The sequence below is a fragment of the Mobula hypostoma genome, chromosome 13 (assembly GCF_963921235.1).
Source record: "Mobula hypostoma chromosome 13, sMobHyp1.1, whole genome shotgun sequence".
Taxonomy (NCBI): Eukaryota; Metazoa; Chordata; class Chondrichthyes; order Myliobatiformes; family Myliobatidae; genus Mobula; species Mobula hypostoma.
Genome location: NC_086109.1, coordinates 86,725,428 through 86,745,656, shown reverse-complemented (window position 1 = coordinate 86,745,656; position 20,229 = coordinate 86,725,428). Strand labels below are relative to the sequence as shown.

Here is a 20,229-nt window from a genome sequence, read left to right as displayed (position 1 = left end):
AAACGTTCTTATAATTTGCCCTGCTCCAGTTTAACTCTTTCCTGCAAGATCCACACTTATCCATGACTATTTTAAAACGTTCTGCTGAGGGGGATGGTCACAGAAGCACCTTGCACTGACTGCTTACTCGCCTTGTTTCTCCTGGTGGTCACACATCTACCATCTGAATCCTGCACTCTAGGAGAGACCACCTCAGTAGAACTTTCATCCATGAGGGTTTCAGCCTCCCGGACAGTCCTGAGTACATCCAGCTCCGGTTCCAATTCCTTGACCATGTCATTCAGGAACTGGAACTGGGCGCACTTCCTGCAGCTGGAGACTGTTAGGTACCCTGAAATCCTATATCTTACAGGAGGAGCACTCTACCGCCTCAGCCATCTTGCCCACACTGAACTAAAGACTAAGGATTTACAGACAACAAAATAAAATTTACCTGTGCCTCCTGTTTTGAATATTTGAGTTTCACACTCACCTAGGTCACTTACTCGGCTTCCTCTCATTGAGCTTGTCTCTAACTACTCCAGCCCAACTTCCACAATCAAACCAAATAATAGTAAATGACTCAGCACCCTTAGCCCCTGCCTGTTCTCACTGTCTATTCAGCCAACACCAGACCTCTCAAGCACTGGACCGCTCACACAATAGCTGCTCCACTTAAACCTCCATTCTTTTTATTGGCTTAAATAAAACTCACTCTCACTGAGACTTGTTCTTTTCAAATGGTTCCCGCCCTGTAGCGATGTTGCTCTTTCATTCAAAGAATGAATTATATGTTTTGCATACATTGACAATAAATTTACTTTGAACTCTGAGCTTTGGAATTCCTTCCGTAAAACTCCCCATCTCTCTCGTCTCCTTTATGTAGTTCCTTAAAACCTATCTATTCAACACAGTCTATAATGGTCTATCCTAATATATGGCTTGTTTGCAGACTTTGTTGTGTAATCCTGTGACAGAACCATCTTGAGACTTTTTTTTATTGAGATGGAGTGCGGAATAGGCCTTTCCAGGACTTCAAGCCTCTCTGCCCAATTTAACCCTAGCCTAATCACAGGACAATTTACAATGACTAATTAACCTACCAAGTGGTACATCTCTGAACTTTGGAGGAAACCAGAGCACCCAGAGGAAACCCACGTAATCACAGGGAGAATGTGCAAACTCCTTGCAGATGGCTGCAGGAATTCAACCTGGGTTGCTGGTACTGTAAAGCATTGTGTTAACCACGGTTCTGCCTCACCACCCCATTTGTAGTCACATTTACATTATAAACCTCATGCTCTCTCCTACCTCTAGCACAGAGAAACCTAATTCAAAATCCACTCCGTTCTCAGCACAGGAACGATGAAATATACCCCTCAACTTCTCGTCTGATGGGCGGGGTGGGGGGAGCAATTTACAAAAGTCAGTTAGTCTACCTAGGTGGTGTAGTGGGCATCCGCACTGGACCTCGAAGCGAGTGTTCCCGGGTTCGAGTCTGGCCGGCTGCTGGCACGCTTTCCATCTGAGCTGGGTTGAGCGACAACCGGCAGCTCCGCCTCGCAGAAACAGACAAAACTGCTGAAGGAACGGAACAGCAACAATTTGTCTACCTGCCCCATGTGGGTAGGTCTGGAAGAGGGAAACATACGAACTCCGCATAGGCAGCACCCGAAGTCGGTCTCAGCAAACAGGCCACGCATTTTGGGATAGACGATTACAAGCTTTGTTGAATAGATATATTTCACAAGGAAGAAAGAGAGGCGGGGAGAGTTTTTCGGAAGGAATTGCCGACGCCAAGGTGCGGCAATTAAATCTAGAGGTTGTCTGTAACACACCGGTGGGCCAGCATGAGCCAGACTAATTAAGGGAGTTGCTAAGCAAGTCTGCAAATAAAATATTGTCTGAGAACCGATTATTGCCATTGGACACCAGGGTTCTGCAAACATTGTTGGACTGACACCACATAATGATGTTCCTACAATAACCCTAAACTGGATTTCTCAATAAATTGGGTTGCAAACAGAACAAATGACGCAACGTCAGAGACAAGACATGAGCTCGAAATAACTACTGTTCCCTTCATGGAATGTGTTGGTTTAAAGGGCTGGCGCTACTCCGATGGGGTAGCGATCTCACAAGGGTCATTTTCACTTTTAAGGGCAACGTTTCTTCGTGATGTCCTCAGAGAGGCGCTTGGAAGAAACTTTATTGTTGCGGCCCCCCTTCGCGTTGCTCCAGCCCTATGCAAATACCCATGAGCTGGGATTCCAGTCCCACTGGATTTCTGAGGAAACCTTGGAAACGACAGGAGGCAAGAAGAAAGGGAAGCGGCTGATAGCTAGGCGGCGGGTAATGTGAAGTGGATTTGACCGCGTTTGGATGGAGGAAATCGCACACACACACACACACACACACACACACACACACACGGTAAAAATTGAGAGCTAGTGAAACAAACAGAGAGACAGATAGACCGACAAGCCGGTGAAAGCACACACAGAGTAAGGGCACAGAGAACTGGTGAAACAAACATCTCACACACACAAGGTTAAAAACTGAGAGCAGCTGAAACTAGACAGATAGGTGGACAACGGGTGAAACACACACACAAATACGGGGTAAAGGCACAGAGAACCGGTGTAACAGAGACAGAGAGAGAAAGAGGTGAAAGAAAGAAAACGGGTGGAATACAAACATATAGCCACCCACAAGCGACCAATGAAAGAGAGAAAGAGTGGAGACAGCGGTGGAACATACACATAGACCACCGATAAAACACTCCAGAGTGAGAGAGACAACGGTTAGCGCACACACACACACACACACACACACACACAGAGAGAGAGAGAAGGACAGCGCGTGGAACAGAGTGTGAGAGAGAACAGAAACATTAGGGACAACGGGAGGCAGAGGGGGAGAGAGGAAAGAGAGAGAGAGGTGGCAGAGAAAGGAAGAACAGAAAGATCGGGGACAACGGGTGGAACAGAGAGAGAGGGAGGAGGAAGAGAGGGAGAGAGAAAGAAAGTAGAGAAAGATCAGGGACAACGGGTGGAACAAACCCACACACACACGCACACATAGACAACCAGTGAAAAAGGCACACATTAGTTCGGGAGTGACGATATCAGCAAGTTGCAGATTGTCCCTCTGCCCTGCTAACTGTAAGTGTGCCGATATAACACATTTCAAAGTGGCACAGAATGCGCCTGGAATTCACCGGCTGGATGTTTGGACTCCTCGCTCTGCTGGCAATCCTTCTCGTTCTGGCGGATATTTCCGAAGTGGAGATAGAATTCGGGTAAACCTCTTTTGTATTTTTAGTACTGAGACGCGTTCACTCACCGCCACCCATCCCCCGGCATGTCAGATTAGCCGTTCAATTCTTTTCAGGAATGTGGGATTACACCAGGGTTTGCTGTTTCAAATCCTGTTGAGATGTTACATTCCTTCTGCCCTTTTTCCAAACGCCGGACAGATTCCAGTTACTTTAAATGTTCAGTGACTGGGGAGAGGGAGTCTCGATGTTAACGTCCACACCTTCCTATTCTGTCGCTTTATTTAAATAAAAGCACAGAATCGACCTTCAGAATTTACTCACATCCTACTCGGGGCCAGCTTCTCACTTGACTACTACTGCACGGTAAATATCGCTGATTCTCTTTCTCTGTCACACACTCTCTCTCTCTCTCTCTCTCTCTCTCTCTCTCTCTCTTTCTTGCTGTCTATCCGTTCCCTTCACTCCGAGCCTCTTCTCCGTTCTCTTTGTTTCCTTCCCTTTCTCCCAACCTTCCTCTGTCTTCCATGTTTCACACCCCAAGCATTGTTAGATATTTTCATTAACTGCAGCTATGCCCCATCCTCTCCATCCCCTCTTTCTGTAGTTATTTCTTGCTCTCTCTCCCTTTTTCTGAAACAGTTCTCCTCTCAGTCTCTTATGGTCGATCTTACTATCTTTGCCAATTTCCTTTCCACCCCCCCCCCCCCAGCTGCTTTTTATTTTGTTCAGTCTATATTCATTTATTTCTATGTATATGCATGTGATTTGGTCTTTACTTACTCCTACCAGTGTTCGGACGTAATTTACCACCATTATCCTATGTATATTAGGACTTCTCAGCATCATGGTCTCTACCCATATGTTTTATTCTTGCTCTCTGATCTGTGCAAGTTCACAACAAATTCCAATGGGGCTGCAATAGAGTATGGAAACACTAGTGCCCGTGAACGGAAAAGTAATGGATGTAGCCCAGTCTATCACAGGAAAAGCCCTCCCCACCACTGAGTGCATCTGCCAGGAGTGCTGTCACAGGAAAGCAGCATCCATCATCAAGGACCCCCATCATCCAGGCCATGCTCTCTTCTCACTGCTTCCATCAGGCAGGAGGTGCAGGAGCCTTAGGTCCCACACAACCTGGTTCAGGAACAGTTATTACCCTCCAAGTATCAGGGTCCAACCAATGTGGACAATTTCATTCACCCCAACATGGAGATGATTCCATAACCTATGGACTCACTTTCAAGGACTCTACCCCTCATGTTCTCAGCATTATCTTTTTTCTATTTGCTCAGTTTATCTGCTTTCACACATTGGTGTTCCCTGCTCCCATTCTGACACATCAGTCCATGCCCTTCCCTACTTCCTCCCCTCTTCTTCTATTCCCCACTCTACCTCTTCTCACTTGCCTATCACCACCCCTTGGGTACCTTGGGGCCATGTCTCCTATGGTCCACTCTCTTCTTTCAGAATCCTTCTTCTTCATCTCCTTATCTTTTCCATCGATCACCTCCCAGTTTCTCACTTCATTCCCCTCCCCTACACATCTACCTTCCCCTCAACTGGGTATACCTATCACCTTCTAGCATGTACTCCATGCCTTCCCCCACCTTCACATTCTAACTTCTTCCCCCTTCCTTTCTAGTCCTGATGAAGGGTCTCAGCTGGAAACCTCGACTGCTTATTTCTTTCCATAGCTGCTGCCTGACCTGCTAAATTTGTCCAGCATCTTGTGTGTGTAACTCTGGATTGTCCAGAATCTTGTGTTTTTGCCAGTGTTTGTTAGTGTGTAGTTTTTCAATGATTCCATTGTATTTCTTTGTTCCACTGTGAATATCAGCAAGAAAACGAATCCCAGGATAGCATATTGTAAACCAAAATTATTTTAAATTTCTTAATGTGTTATTTCCTGGTTCATCTCCGGGTATTTGCAAATGTATTCGCAAACAAAGGAGACAACCACATGTTCAAGGCCACAAGAAAACACTTTATTAAAATTAGCACAAATGCAATACAAAAGGAAAAATAAATCTCTACAGCAGTAACCAAAATAACACTTATCATTCCCTAAATAAGCTGACCTGTGGAATGCCAGAAACTTTCATGCAGCCTCTTCTCTCTCTCCTCCAAGTGGACGACGAGCTTGTTGAGGTTTGGAGGCTTGCGTGCCTCAATGAACCGGACAGCTATGTTGGCTGGAGTCAGAGTTTTATTCTTTGGCTCTTGGTAGGGTCACCCAGCTAACAGGTCAAAGGGTAGAGGTCAGACTAAGAGTGGTCTATTGGTTCTCCACGTTCAGGGGTTCAGCTCAGGGGTAACAACCCCGACTGGTAAAACAAAACTGTTGTGGAAACAGCAATGTATCTGAGTGGCCAAGGATAGACAGAGATGGAGGACCTTCACTGCTGCCCTAAATGCTAGTGGTGTAATGGCAGCAAGTTCTCTCTCTCTCTCTCTCGCTCTCTCTCTCTCTCGCTCTCTCTCTCTCTCTCTCTCTCTCTCTCTCTCTCACTCCCTCCCCTCTCCCCCTCCCCTCCCCTCTCCCCCTCCCCCTCCCCCCTCTCTCCCCCTCCCCCTCCCCTCTCTCCCCCTCCCCCTCCCCTCTCTCCCCTCTCCCTCTCTCCCCCCTCTCTCCCCCTCTCCCTCTCTCCCCCATCTCTCTCTCCCCCTCCCCCTCCCTCCCTTAAGTTTAACTCTGACTCCCTTGATGTACTGTTCTGTATCTCAGTGCTAGCCACCAACCATGGCCTTGCCTAGGGCAAAACTCTCTTCCCTTGCACCAAGGAGGTGCCCTTTTTGTACCCTTCAAAACCACTTACACTGGTACTTTTCTGTGCATTTGGTACCTGCACCTGCACAGAGACCTCACCTTCCCATGGAAAACATGGTTTTCACCATCTTCCACCTTTATGGCTGTAGACATACTCACTTAACTTTCTCAAAACATTGCTGTGGACTGGGTCTCTTGTACTTCCTCAAAACAATCCCACTCCAACCTAACAACATTTTGTCCATTGTATTTTAGCATATACCAAGATGGAATCAAGTTTACCTTTTTCCTTCCATATGTAGTGACATATACCTACTTTGAATTTATTTATTTAGAGATACGGCACTTTAACAGGCACAGTAAGCCTCTGCCACCCACGTGACCAATTAACCTACTAACCCATATGTCTTTGGATTGTGGGAGAAAATTGGAGCACCCAGAGGAAACCCATATATAAATGTTTGCAAATGTAATTTCCTTTGCTTACAAAAGGTATCAATGGGTACATTTAATGTCAGAGAAATGTATTCAATGTACATCCTGAAATTCTTTTTCTTTGCAAGTATCCACAAAAACAGAGGAGTGCCCCAAAGACTGAAAGACAGTTAAATGTTAGAACCCCAAAACTGCCCCCAGCTCCCCCCTCCCATGCATAAGCAACAACAAAGCAACAACCCCCCTCCCCTCCCCCACCAGCAAAAAGGCAATGGCTCCCCCCACCGAGCACTCACGCGTGCAGCAAAGCATCAATAAAGACACAGACTTGCAGTACCCCAAAGACTACTCGCTCACCCGGTACAGTGTGATTATCAAGACAATTATCTCCACAATGTGCAGCTAAATACGATCTGAGAGTGGCCTCATCGTGAAGCGATGACTGAAGCGTCTGTCATCTCTGGTCATTGTCTTCTGTGTAAATTGCCTTTGAGTGAGTCGAGCTACTCGGACTTGATGTTTCAATCCCTATGGTAAATCAGCACTCTGGATGTTGGTAGTGGGCTCGGAGTGGTGACAAGGAGGGAGCGATCTAACAGATCTTACAGTGAGCGATCTAAGCCCCTCCACCTTCCAATCTCCATCACATTGGCTTGTCAATGAATACTGTACTTGAGAGGTACTGTAAACACAAGAGACCCCACCTTCTTATTCTGCCTTCCTTCGAATCTTGATAAAGTGTCTCAGCCCGAAACGTTGACTGTTTATTCCCCTCCACAGATGCCACCTGACATGTTCTTCTAGCTTTCTGCATGTGTTGCTCAATAAAGACGATGTTTCCACAGTGCAAAACCAACCACACTTTAACAAGTATTTAATTGGCCCCAAAGCACTTTGAGACATTCTGAAAAAGATATAAAAGACACCAAAAGGCTCTTTAAGTCTCAGGTTTAATGCTCATGTGATGCTTGTTTCAGCAGGGACATCAGCTGTAGTTAGCAACATCCTTGTTCTCAGTGAACAAAGAAGTTCTCTCTGTACAGCAGTCAGAGCATGTATTGTCCTTCTATCTCTCACAGCACAGTACCTGATTTATGATTGTAGACACTGGTGTCCCACAAGGCTACATCCTCGGCACCCTGCTCTATGTACACTCATGACTCAATAAACTGGGTAATTATAGGCCGGTGAGCTTCACATCAGTAGTGGGAAAGTTCTTGGAAGGGATTGCCGCAAGCAGTTATGGACGTCAAGCATTTATGTATATTTAAGGCAGAGAGTGATAGATTCTTGATTGGTCAGGGCATGAAGGGAAATGCGGAGAAGGCAGGAGAGTGGGGCTGAGAGGAAAATTGGATCAGCCATACTGAAATGGTGGAGCAGACTCGATGGGCCAAATGGCCTAATTCTGCTCCTACTGATCTTATTGTATTCTAAGAGAGTGGATCAGTATTTGGAGAGACGTGGACTAATTCCTAATTAGTCCATGGCTTTGTGTGTGGTAGGTCATGTCTAACAAATCTTGCTTGGCAAGGAAGTTACCAGGAAAGATTATGAAGGTAAGGCAGTGGATGTTGTCTACATGGACAAAATCAAGGCATTTGCCAAGGTCCCTCATGGGAATTTGGTCAAGAAGGTTCTATCGCTCCACATTCAAGATGAGGTAGTAAATTCGGTTAGACATTGGCTTTGTGAAGGAAGCCTGACAGTGCCAGTAGATGGTTGCCTCTCTGACAGGAGGCCTGTGATTAATGGATCAGTGCTGGGCCCATTGTTGCTTGTTGTCTATATCAATGATCTGGATGATAATGTGATTAACTGGATCAGCAAATTTGCAGATGGCATCTAGATTGTAGCTGTAGTGGACAGCGAAGAAGACTATCAGGGCTTGCAGCGGGATCTGGACCAGCTGGAAAAGTGGGCTGAAAATGGCAGATACAATTGAATGCAGACATTTGATGTGTTGCATTTCAGCAGGAACCAACCACAGTAGGTCTTACACAGTGAACGGTAGGGTACTGAGGAGTGCCGTCGAGCAAAGGATCTGGAATACAGGTCTATAATTCATTGAAAGTAGTGTCACAGGTAGATAGGGTTGTAAAGAGAGTTTATGGCACATCAGGCTTCATAAATCACAAAACTGAGTACAGGAAATGGGATGTTATGTTGAAGCTGTATATGACATTGATGAGGTCTAATTTGGAGTATTGTGTGCAATTTTGGTCACCTGCCTACAGGAAAGACGTAAATAAGGTTGAAGGAGTACAGAAAAAATTTCCAGGGATGTTGCCGGGACTGGAGGACCTGGAGAGCATTCTGACAGGCTGCATCACTGTCTGGTATGGAGGAGCTACTGCACGGGACCGAAAGAAGCTACAGAAGGTTGTAAATCTAGTCAGCTCCATCTTGGGCACTAGCCTACAAAGTACCCAGGATATCTCTCGGGAGCGGTGTCTCAGAAAGGCTGCGTACATTATTAAAGACCTCCAGCACCCAGGGCATGCCCTTTTCTCACTGTTACCATCAGGCAGGAGGTACAGAAGCCTGAAGGCACACACTCAGCGATTCAGGAACAGATTCTTCCCCTCTGTCAATATATGTAATTGATTTACTTGTTTATTTATTATTATGTTTTATTTTATTTTTTATCATTATTATTATTTCTCTCTCTCTGCTAGCTTATGTATTGCATTGAGCTGCTACTGCTAAGTTAACAAGTTTTACATCACATGCCGGTGATAATAAACCTGATTCTGATTCTGATTCTGAGTTATATTGAATTGAATTGACTTTATTATTTACATCTTTCATATACGTGAGGAGTAAAAATCTTTACATTACATCTTATGTTTATAAGGAAAGATTGAATAGGTTAGTACTTTATTCCTTGGAATATAGAAGTTTGAGGGGAGATTTGATAGAGGAATACAAAATTATGAGGGGTGGAGACAGGGTAAATGCAAGCAGGCTGTTCCCACTGGGGTTCAGTGGGACTACAACTAGACATCCTGGGTTAAGGGTTAAAAGCTGAAAGCTTTAAGAAGAACATGAGGGGAAATTCTTTTTCTCAGAAGGCATGAGTGTGTGGAATGAGCTGCCAGCAGAAGTGGTGCATGTGAGCTCGATTACAACGTTTAAGAGACGTTTGGATGGGAGGGATATGGAGGGCTAAGGCCCAGGTGCAGATCGATGGGAGAAGGCAGTTTAAATGGTTCAGCATGGACTGGATCTGCCGAAGGGCCTGTTTCTATGCTGTACTTTTCTATGACTCCATGGCTGTCTGGCTAGACTCTGCTCTTACTCCAATCCAGAAGTTTGTAGATGATACCACCGGAGTAAGCTGCGTCTCAAATAACGTTGACTCAAGTAGAGGGAGGAGATTGAGAACTTAGTGACATAGCATCATGACAACAGCCTTTCTCTCAATGTTCAAAAACCAAAGAGCCTGTCATTGACTTTAGAAAAAGGTGTGGTACACATGCTCCCATCTACATCAACAGTGTTGAGCTTGAGAGCTTCAAGTTCCTAGGTGTGAACATCACCAATTGTCTGCCCAGGTCCAACCACATTGACGTCACAGCTGAGTGAGCTTACCAACACCTCTACTTCCTCAGGAGGCTAAAGAAATTTGCCATGTCTTCATCAATCCTTACCGATGATATTCTTTGCACCATAGAAATGATTGTGGATGCATAACATGTTGGTATGGCATCTGCTCTGCACGTGACTGCAAGAAACTCAGAGATATGTAGATATAGCAGAATACACCCTCCCACTTGCCACCCATAATGATGGACAGTGAAGAAGCTCCCCCTTAGATTCATCCTTACATAGTTCACCTTTCACCCTAAATCTAGGCCTCTACTTCTGGTCTGTCTCACCCAACCTGAGGGGAAAAAGTCTGTATGCATTCACCCTATCTATGCCTGTCATAATTTCATGCAGCTCTCTACAAATGTGCAATAAATATCCATAAATGTTAGAGATTACTTTATCTTGTGGACTTGATTTATAATTTAAATTTTTAATATTTACTAATTTTAACTATTTTTAATATTTAATATTTGTAATCCAGGGAGTGGGAAGCGCAGAATCAAATATCGCTGTGATGATTGTACGTTCTAGTACCAATTGTTTGGTGACAATAAAGTATAAAGTATCTTTGTTCTGTCAGCGATTTGTTATATTAATCAAGGACAGCTTTATTCACCTCATACTGTATATTTACATGTATTTGGAGTAACAAAATGCTGGAGGAACTCAGCAGTCCAGTCAGCATCTATGGAAAAGAGTAAACAGTCACCATTTTGGGCCGAGATCCTTCATCAAGACATTTCCATAGACGCTGCCTGGCCTGCTGAGTTCCTCCGGCATTTTGTATGTGTTGCTTAGGGTTTCCAGCATCTGCAGATTTTCTCTTGTTTGTGGTACAAGTATTTAGAATTTGCTGTGGGAGTGTTGATGTAATGTGCAACAGAAATAATATTCAACAATTATAAAGAACAACAAACTATATAAATAAAGTTAGAGGTTAAAGTATGGAATAAAATGTGCATAAATACATAAATAACAGCATGCATTTACAATGTAATCAGCATTATAATGCTTTTTCTCCAGGCTGGATTATTGTTTGAGAATGATATCAAGATGAGGAAATATTAACAAAGGGGATACCTAAAGCATTTGGTGTTCCAGCCATATAGCAGTAACTAATGGTCAAAATCACTGATAGAAGAATTCGATAGAATACCCCAGTCAGATATATATTAACATCAGACAGGACAAATCTGAAGTGAAAATTAACAGTGATGATCTCAAACAAACACTCAAAGTCACAATAATTCAATTTACAATTCAAAGTACTGGTCTTGGCATTTGAATGAAATATTAGCCTTTACACCTCTGGTAAGTATCTGTGTCAATTGTTCAATTATTTCTAAACATTCAGGCCATTCACTCTGGCACTAACATAGTGCCATATTGGGATGCCCATTGGTTGGTCTAGTTCACCATGAATACCCAAAAGGTTTGAACAGGAAGGTTTTTGTTATTGAGAGAGCACAATGTGAAGGCAGATTACAGACGACAATCTTAAGAGAAGACATCTTCAAACCCTACCTCCCACCTTGAGCCTCAAATTAGATGGAGTGTTGAGATCCACAGAGCTGGTCCCAAGTTAACACACACACAATTCTGGAAGGTCTCAGGAGGCCAGGCAGCATCAATGAAAAAGAGCAAACAGTTGACATTTCTGGTCGAGACCCTTCATCGGGACTGGTAGTTGATTTTCAGCATCTGCAGACTTTTTCATGTTTGTGGTACCAAGTATACTGATTGAACTAGGCAAGGATATATTTACCGAAGAAAAAGAGGATGATTCTAAAAACCAAATATTAAAGAAAGTGGTTGAAAAGGGAGAGCATTTATTTTATCATATTGGGAGATGAAATATAATTTTTCTTCTGTTGTTTATTGTTGAGTATTCTCATGAATTATGATAAGTCTCTTTCTGTGTAGATTTACAGAAGGAAAGAGAATCATGAAGGCATCCAAAGAAACTCTACAGGACAAGTGTTGCAGGTATGTAGATGGTGATGGGATCATTTCTCTGTATCTCATTAGGAGAATATGATTCATAATTTCACAAGGAGAATTGAAATCCCAAATACTTTTCTGGCGTAGAGGCAAATATGTTTACACAAAGCGTGGTGTTTTGGAATCATAGAGCACTACAGCACGGAAACTGGCCCTTTGACCTGGTTCAATTCCTTGCCAAACCGTTCCTCTTCCTGGTCCCATTGACCCACATTTGGACTAAAGCCGTCCACACACGGATGCAGAATAAACCGCCAGAGGAAGGTGGTTGGGGTAAGTACGATATCATCTCGTAATTGAAGTCTGGATAAGTACTTGGATGGGAAAGTTTTTCATGATTCAAGATTGCTTATTATCATTCTTCAGTACACGAGTGTAAAGGAGAACAAAGTTCTTGTCACTCCCGATTCGACGCAGCATTAAAAAAACACAATAAGCATAAAGAACACAATAAAAAAAACAAAAAATGTATATAAATATAAAAGCACTCCTCTAAAATAATGTGTAAGTATAAGTTATATACATGGATTGATTGTATGTACATAAAGTAACGCTAGGTAATGCGTATGTAGTGGCGAGGGGGTGTGATGAGGTGGGTTAATGGGGTGGAGTGTTGGTTAGCCTGATGGTCAAAGTCAAAATCAAAATCAAATTTATTATCAGCATACATACATGTCATCACACACAACCCTGAGATTCTTTTTCTGCAGGTATACTTAGCAAGTCTATAGAACAGTAACTGTAAACAGGATCAATGGACAGCAAACTGCAAATGCAGATATAAATAGCCAGCAATAAATAGCGAGCATGAAATAACCAGATAAAAGAGTCTTTAAAGGAGTGTAGCTATCCCCTTTTGTTCCAGAGCCTGACGATTAAGGGGTGCTAAATTTTCTTGAACCTGGTGGAGCAAGACCTGAGCCACCTGTACCTTCTACCTGATGGCAACAGTGAGAAAAGAGCGTGGCCTGGGTGCTTGGGTAATCTGATGATGGATGCTGCTTTCCTATGGCAACATTTCATGTAGATGTGCTCAATGGTTGGGATGGTTTTACCCGTGATGTACTGGGCCGAATCCACTACTTTTTGTAGGATTTTCAACTCAAAGACATTGGCATTCCCATACTAGGCCATAATTCAGCCAGTCAGCACATTTTTCACCACACATCTGTAGAAGTTTGCCAAGGTTTTTGATGATATGCCAAACTTCCGCTGACTTCTGAGGAAGTAAAGGTGCTGTGGTGCTTTCTTCACAATTATATGTATATGATGGGTCCAGGACAGGTCCTCTGAGATAGTGACACACAGGAATTTAAAGTTACTGACCCCCTCCACCTCTGATCCTCCAATGATTACTTGCTCACGGACTTCTAGTTTCCCTCCCCTGCAGTCTTCAATCAGTTCCTTGGTCTTATTGACATTGTGTAAGAGTGTGTTGTTATTACACCACTCAGCCAAGTTTTCAATCTCCCTCTTGTTTGCTGATTCATCACTCCCTTTGATACAGCCCACGACAGTGGTGTCATCAGCCAACTTGGTGTATGGTGGTGGAGCCATCCTTAGCCATTCAGTCACAGGTGTAGAGCAGGGGACTAAGTGCACGTCCCTGTGGTGTTCCTGTGCTGATGGAGATTGTGGAGGAGATGTTTTTGTCAGTCCAAACTGACTGGGATCTACAAGTGAGGAAATCCAAGATCCCATTGCACAAGGGGGTGTTGAAGCCCAGATCTTGGAGTTTACTGATTAGTTTTGAGGGGATGATGATGTTAGATGCCAAGATGTAATCGATAAAGGGCATCTTGATTCGACATCATTGCTGTCCAGATGTTCCAGGGTTTGTGGGCAATAACTGTTTTTGAGTCCAGCGGTCCTGACGTGGGTCCTGCATAGCCTGTTCCCTGATGGGAGTGGAACAAATAGTCCTGAGCCAGGTAGTCTGGTGCCGGTGATCAATTGGACAGTTTTAACTACCAGTTGTAGAGAGCTGCTGTCCACTGCAGTGCATTTTCTTTACCACACAGTGATGCGGCATGTTAGGATGCTCTCCACTGTACATCTGTAGGAAGTCACGAGTATTGCTGTGCATAGACCAGCTCCCTTTAATCTCCTCAGAAAGTAGAGGTGTTGGTGAGCTTTGTTGACTGTAGAGGACGTGTTCTGGAATCATGTGGGTATGTGTGAGATGTGCATTCTCAAGAGGACCAATTCAGATTTTAATGGAGTCTGAAATGTCTCCCGTCCACTACATAATGTACTGGGTGGGCACAGGAGTACATTCAGCCAGAGACTCATTCCACCGAGATGCAACACTGAGTGTCATAGGAAGTCATTCCTGCCTGTGGCCATCAAACTTTACAACTCCTCCCTTGGAGGGTCAGACACCCTGAGCCAATAGGCTGGTCCTGGACTTATTTCCTGGCATAATTTACATATTACTATTTAACTATTTATGGTTCTATTAATGTTTAATTATTTATGGTGCAACTGTAACGAAAACCAATTTCCCCCAGGATCAATAAAGTATGACTACTACTACTACTACTACTACTAAAGGAATTCCCCTGCCACTTTGTTATTGGAAAGGGAGGAGAGAGAAAGAATGGAGAAAATGCAGTGGTGAAGCTCGGAGGGCCCCTAGTTCGTATCTCCAGCAGCCGGGTTCAAAATTGATGTCTGGTACTATCTTTGTGAAGTCTGGACCTTCCCTATGAGACTGTGAGGGCTTATTCCCAAGTACTTCTGTTTCCTGCATCATTCCAAGCATAAATGCTTTGTGTATATAGGTCGGTAGGCTAACTGGCCACTGTGAATTACCATGTAGGTGAGAGGTGGAAAATGGGAGCAGAGAGTTTATGTGAATATGGGAAGATTAAAATGGGTCACGATAGAACTAACACCAAAATAGGCTACTAAAAACCATAAGAAATAAGAGGAGAATTAGGCCATTTGTCCTAACAAGTCTGCTCCCCCATTTGATCATTCAATCATGGGTGGCTTATTCTCCATCCCAACCCCATTCCCTGCCTTCTCCCTGTAACCTCTGACACTAATCAAGAACCTATCAACATCCACTTTAAATATACCAATGATGTGAAATTCTTAAGTACCTCAGTTTTAAATGAACCACCTTCTAACCTGGTAACCATAAGACTGTAACATAAACTTAACATAAGTTATACATAACTCACATTTGGTGGTCACTTTATTAGATTCTGTACACCTGCTCATTAATGCAAATATCTAATCATGTGCCAGCAACTCACTGCATAAAAGCATGCAGTCATGGTCAAGAGGTTCAGTTGTTGTTCAGGACAAAAGATCAGAATGGGGAAGAAAAAGTGTCCTTGATAGTTGGCGCCAAACAGGGTGGTTTGAGTATCTCAGAAACTGCTAATCTCCTAGAATTTTCACCCGAAACAGTTCCTAGAGTTACACACACCAAATGTTGGAGGAACTCAGCAGGTCGGGTAGCATCTATGGAGGTAAACAGTCAATGCTTCAGGCTGAGACCCTTCTTTAGGACTGGAAAGGAAGTGGGAGGACGCCAGAATAAAAAGGCGGAGGGGGAAGGGAAGGAGGCTAGCTAGAAGGGTTACGTGAAGCTAGGTGGGTTGTAAAGTCTCTAGAGTTTGCAGAGAATGGTGTGATAAACAAAAAACATCCAGTGAGCAGCAGTTCTGTGGGAGAAGACGCCTTGTTAATGAGAAAGGACAGAGGAGAGTGGCCAGGCAGGTTCAAGCTGACAGGAAGGCAACAATAACTTAAATAATGACGTGTTGCAACAATGGTGCACAGAAAAGTATCTCTGAATGCACGACGTGTTAAACCTTGAAGTGGATGGGCTACAGCAGTAGAAAAACAAAAAGATACACTCAGTGGTGGCTTTATTTGTATAGAAAGTAGCTAGGAAAGTGGCCACTGAATATACAGTGCATGTCAAAGTCAATGACGATTTTATTATCAAAGTACATACAATATATGTCTCCATATACTACTTTGAGATTCATTTTGTTGCAGGAAAATAAAGAAATACAATAGAATTTATGAAAAACTATGCATAAGCAAAGACTGACAAACAACTGATGTGCAAAAGAAGACAAATTACGCAAATAAAACAAAATAATACTGAGAAGATGAATTGTAGAGTCCTTGAAAGTGAGTCTGTAAGTTATGGAATCAGTTTAGTGTTGTGGTGAATGAAGTTATCCATGCTGGTTCAGGAGCTTGATGGTTGTATGGTAATAACTGTTACTAAAGCTCGGTGGTGTGGAGGTTAAGGCTTATGTTTCAGAAACAGCTTCTGCCCCTCTGCTATCAGATTTCTGAATAGTCCATGAACCCATGAATACTAGTATTAATTCCTTTCTTTCGCACTATTTATTTGTTATTTATAGTATTTTCTATGTCTTTGCCTTCTACTGCTATCACAACATAACAAATGTTAGGACGTAAAAGTCAATGAAAGTAAAGCTGATTCTGATCCTGGTAACCCACACGGATTAATCTATCCAGTTGACTTTAAAACTTTCCATCTGTTGTGCTGCTTACACTTAACAAACACTGGTATTGGATTTAATTCTTCAGATACCAGTGTGGAATAAGTAGCTGCAGTTAAAAGAAAATTCGAGTGAACATTTACAACAGAGTTGTTAACCTAGTTATAAGGGAAGGGAACTGAAGAGCTTAGTTTGAGTGCACTCATGACCAATAAACGTAGAGAGATGGTGGAGGGTCACGATGCGACACTGGGCAGATGGGGATTTCTCTGTCTCTCTGCACATAGGGTGCTCGTTGGATTTTTCTTTTAATGGGTTCTTTTGGGTGTTTTTTTGTGGCTGCCTGTAAGGAGATGAATCTCAAGGTTGTATAACGTATACATACTTTTATAATAAATATACTTTGAACTTCTAAACTTTGATGTGTGACGAAGGCACTTGGTGCGGCTGAGTGCATACGTGGAGAATGGCAGGTCACTGAGGATTACAGGAGAACAGAGGGTTCTAGGAACGTGCGGTGTTGCACTTCGGTGGGTCTAACCAGGATAGGTCTTACACAGTGAATGGCAGGGCACTGAGGAGTGTGGTAGAGCAAAGGGATCTGGGAATACAGGTCTGTAGTTCATTGGGAGTGGCGTTACTGGTAATCAGAGTGGTAAACAGAGCTCTTGGCACATTGGCCTTCATAAACCAAGGTAGTGAGTACAGGAGTTTGCATGTTATGTTGAAGTTGTATAAGACGTTGGTGAGGCCTCATTTGGAGTACTGTGTGCAGGGGTCACCTGTCTACAGGAGTTACATCAATAAGATTGAGAGAGTGCAGAGAAGATGTACAAGGATTTACTGGGACTCGAGGACCTGAGTTATCGGAAAAGGTTTGTTAAGACTTCATTCCCCGGAATGTAGGAGAGTGAGGGAGGTTTGATAGAAGTGTACAAAGCTACGGGGGTTTAGACAGAGCAAATGCAAGCAGGCTTTCTCCACTGGGGTTGGGTGAGACTGAACTAGAGGTCATGGTTTAAGGGAGAAAGGTGAAATAGTTAAGGGGTACATGAGGAGGAGCTTTTTCTCTCCGATGCCTGCATACTGTTTCTCCTCTGCCACCTCTGAACAAAGGCTACGATCAAAATTTGCAACCTTCTTAATTTTAAATGGGAGAGAGGCACCAAATGTGTTATTCATCTTCTCAAAAGTCTGATTTCCAGTACAAGAGTATCTTATGAGGAAAAGCTGAATGAGCTAGGGCTGAGTGAAGGAGGATGAGAGGTGACTTGATAGAGCCGGCTGCTTTCTCCCAGAGCAAAGGGCATAATTCTAAAGTAATTGGAGGAACATCTGGGGGTGAGTTGTCAGAAGTAGTTTTTCACACAGAGAGTGGCGGGTGTGTGGAATGCACTCAAAGGGGTGGTGGCATAGGCAGAAACATTAGAGACATTTAACAGACTCTTAGATAGGTACAAGGATGAAAGAAAAATGGAGGAGGGAAGGGTTAGTTAGATCTTGAAGTAGGTTAAAAGGTCAGCACAACATCATGGGCTCAAGGGCCTGTACTGTACTGTACTGCTCTATTTAGAAAGAAAACGAATTACCGGCATGAATTGTCTCCAGCAGCCGGCCTGACTGACGTGTCAGTTTTAATGTTGCTCTGGGAAAGGACAAGTTTCGACACAGAAATTATCACCAGCTGCGAAGTCAATTCACTTGATGGTGCGGAGTGCACACAGCCAGCCTCGAGCTTGTTTTAAGTAGCAGTCTATTTCTGGCCTCTCCTCCCTGAGTAGAGGCCACAGCAAATGTTCCCCTCTCACTTGGTTTGACATTCCTGCAGACAGTCTATTGATCACCAGCTGCAACGCCTTGAAAATCTGCTCCAGCTCATGATCCCTGTAATTTCTCAGCCTACGACAGGTGTTGCTGAAAGTTGGCACGAATATTCTTTGAACCAGAGCTCATCAAAGCAGGGAAGTTAACTGCAGTGTCAGGCCTGCACAGGCAGGCACCACCCAGCTAACAGGAGTCCCTACCACTTGTTCCCAACTCATCACCTGCAGCCTATTTAAACCCAGCTCTCAACCACTGTCCTCGTTCACTCATTCAAACCAGCCAGCCTCAACCAGTTATTTGCTCCTAGCCTTCGGTTTCCTTGTTGTATTGTCCTGTTAAATATTGTGCTCTCTGGTTTTGCTGCCCCTTGTGGCTTGTAATTTTGCAGTTTATTATTAAAGTGATAGCTCACCGCTAAACCGTCTCCACTGCTCTGCATTTGGACCAAGCCTCCTCTACATTTCTTGACACGTAGGGTCTGATCACAGCTTCCAGGAGTTGAGTAGTGTCAGTCCAAGGATATGTTGAGTGATCTGGAATCAGACTCTTTGGCTCTATGTGCATGCAGGAGACAGAAAGGAGGACACTCCCAATTCCCAAGGGGAATTCCACAACCTCAATGTTCTCTGGTGCTTGGAAAGATGTACTAAACAAGCCCAGGAACGTTCTGTTTGCTTCAGATTTCCAAAGCCCATGCTACAGTTTATAGGAGAGCCAGACAAGCACAGCTAGGAGGCAACCTCAGAGGCATTAAGTAGGAACTGGCCAACATTGTTTTGAAGGGGACACTAGCAAGGATGATGGCAGAGCAACACTGACTGGAGTTTCTGGGAGTAGTTCAAAAGAGGCAGGATTGGTTCATCCCAAAGAAGTATTCTAAAGGGAGGATGAGGCAACCATGACTGACAAGGAAAGTAAAAGGCAACATAAGAACAAAAAAAGAGGGCATACAATTTTGCAAAAACTAGTGGGAAGCTGGAGGGTTAGGAAGCTTTTAAAAAACAACAGAAGGTAACTCAAAATGCAATAAGAGGTGATAATATCTTTGACACAATTGAAATGGTTAACATATGAGGATTGTTTGATGGCTTTGGGGATATACCCGTTGGAATTTAGAAGGGTGAGGAGCATCTCATTGTAACCTACTGAATATTGAAAGGCCCAGGTAGAGTGGACATAGAATGTTCCTATAGTGAGAGAGACTAGGAGCAGAGGGCACAACTTCGGAACAATAGGATGTCCCCTTAGTACAGAGATGAGGAAGAATTTCTTTTGCCAGAAGGTGGTACATATGTGGGATTCACTGCCACAGACGGCTGTAGCCAAGTCATTGGGTATATTTATAGAGGAGATTGATAGAGTGTCAAAGGTTATGGGGAGAAGGCAAGCGAGCAGGGATTGAGAGGGAAAATAAATCACTCGTGATTGAATGGCAGAGGTACTCGATGGCCCAAATGGCCTAATTTGCTCCTATTCCTTACACGGTGTCGTAGCAGCAACGTCAGACGTGTGTGACTTAACAACCAATGTCACTGCTGTGAGCTCCACAGCCTCTACGCACGAGCTCGTCACAGGCACCGAATAACATCGTTCAAAGTTGCATTAAGGACAGTGTGGGCTTGGAAGCTCCGTCCTGTTTGGGTGGCAAAGTTACTATCCAATCACGTTAACAGTAAAATCATTCACAACATGACTGAATATTTTGGCCAGTGGCATGGTAGCGCAGTAGTAAGCGCATCGCTTTAAAGCAATCACTGGCAGGGTCCAATTCCCACTGTTGTCTCTAAGGAGCTTGTATTTTTTTTAGTTTTTTAACTTAGACAGCTTGGTAACTGGCCCTTCTGGCTCAAAAA

General features: G+C 43.7%; 1 protein-coding gene across 1 annotated transcript in view; it reads left to right on the top strand.

Annotated features, from left to right (window-relative positions):
• Positions 1 to 2,281: 2,281 nt before the first annotated feature.
• The window catches only part of st8sia2 (ST8 alpha-N-acetyl-neuraminide alpha-2,8-sialyltransferase 2), a 67,522-nt gene continuing 49,574 nt past the window's right edge, over positions 2,282 to 20,229 (top strand). Inside the window, exons 1-2 of the mRNA XM_063066544.1 lie at positions 2,282 to 3,280; positions 11,979 to 12,041. Coding sequence (XP_062922614.1) covers positions 3,183 to 3,280; positions 11,979 to 12,041 — 161 coding nt within the window. The 5' untranslated portion in view covers positions 2,282 to 3,182. The remainder of the gene's footprint in view (positions 3,281 to 11,978; positions 12,042 to 20,229) is intronic.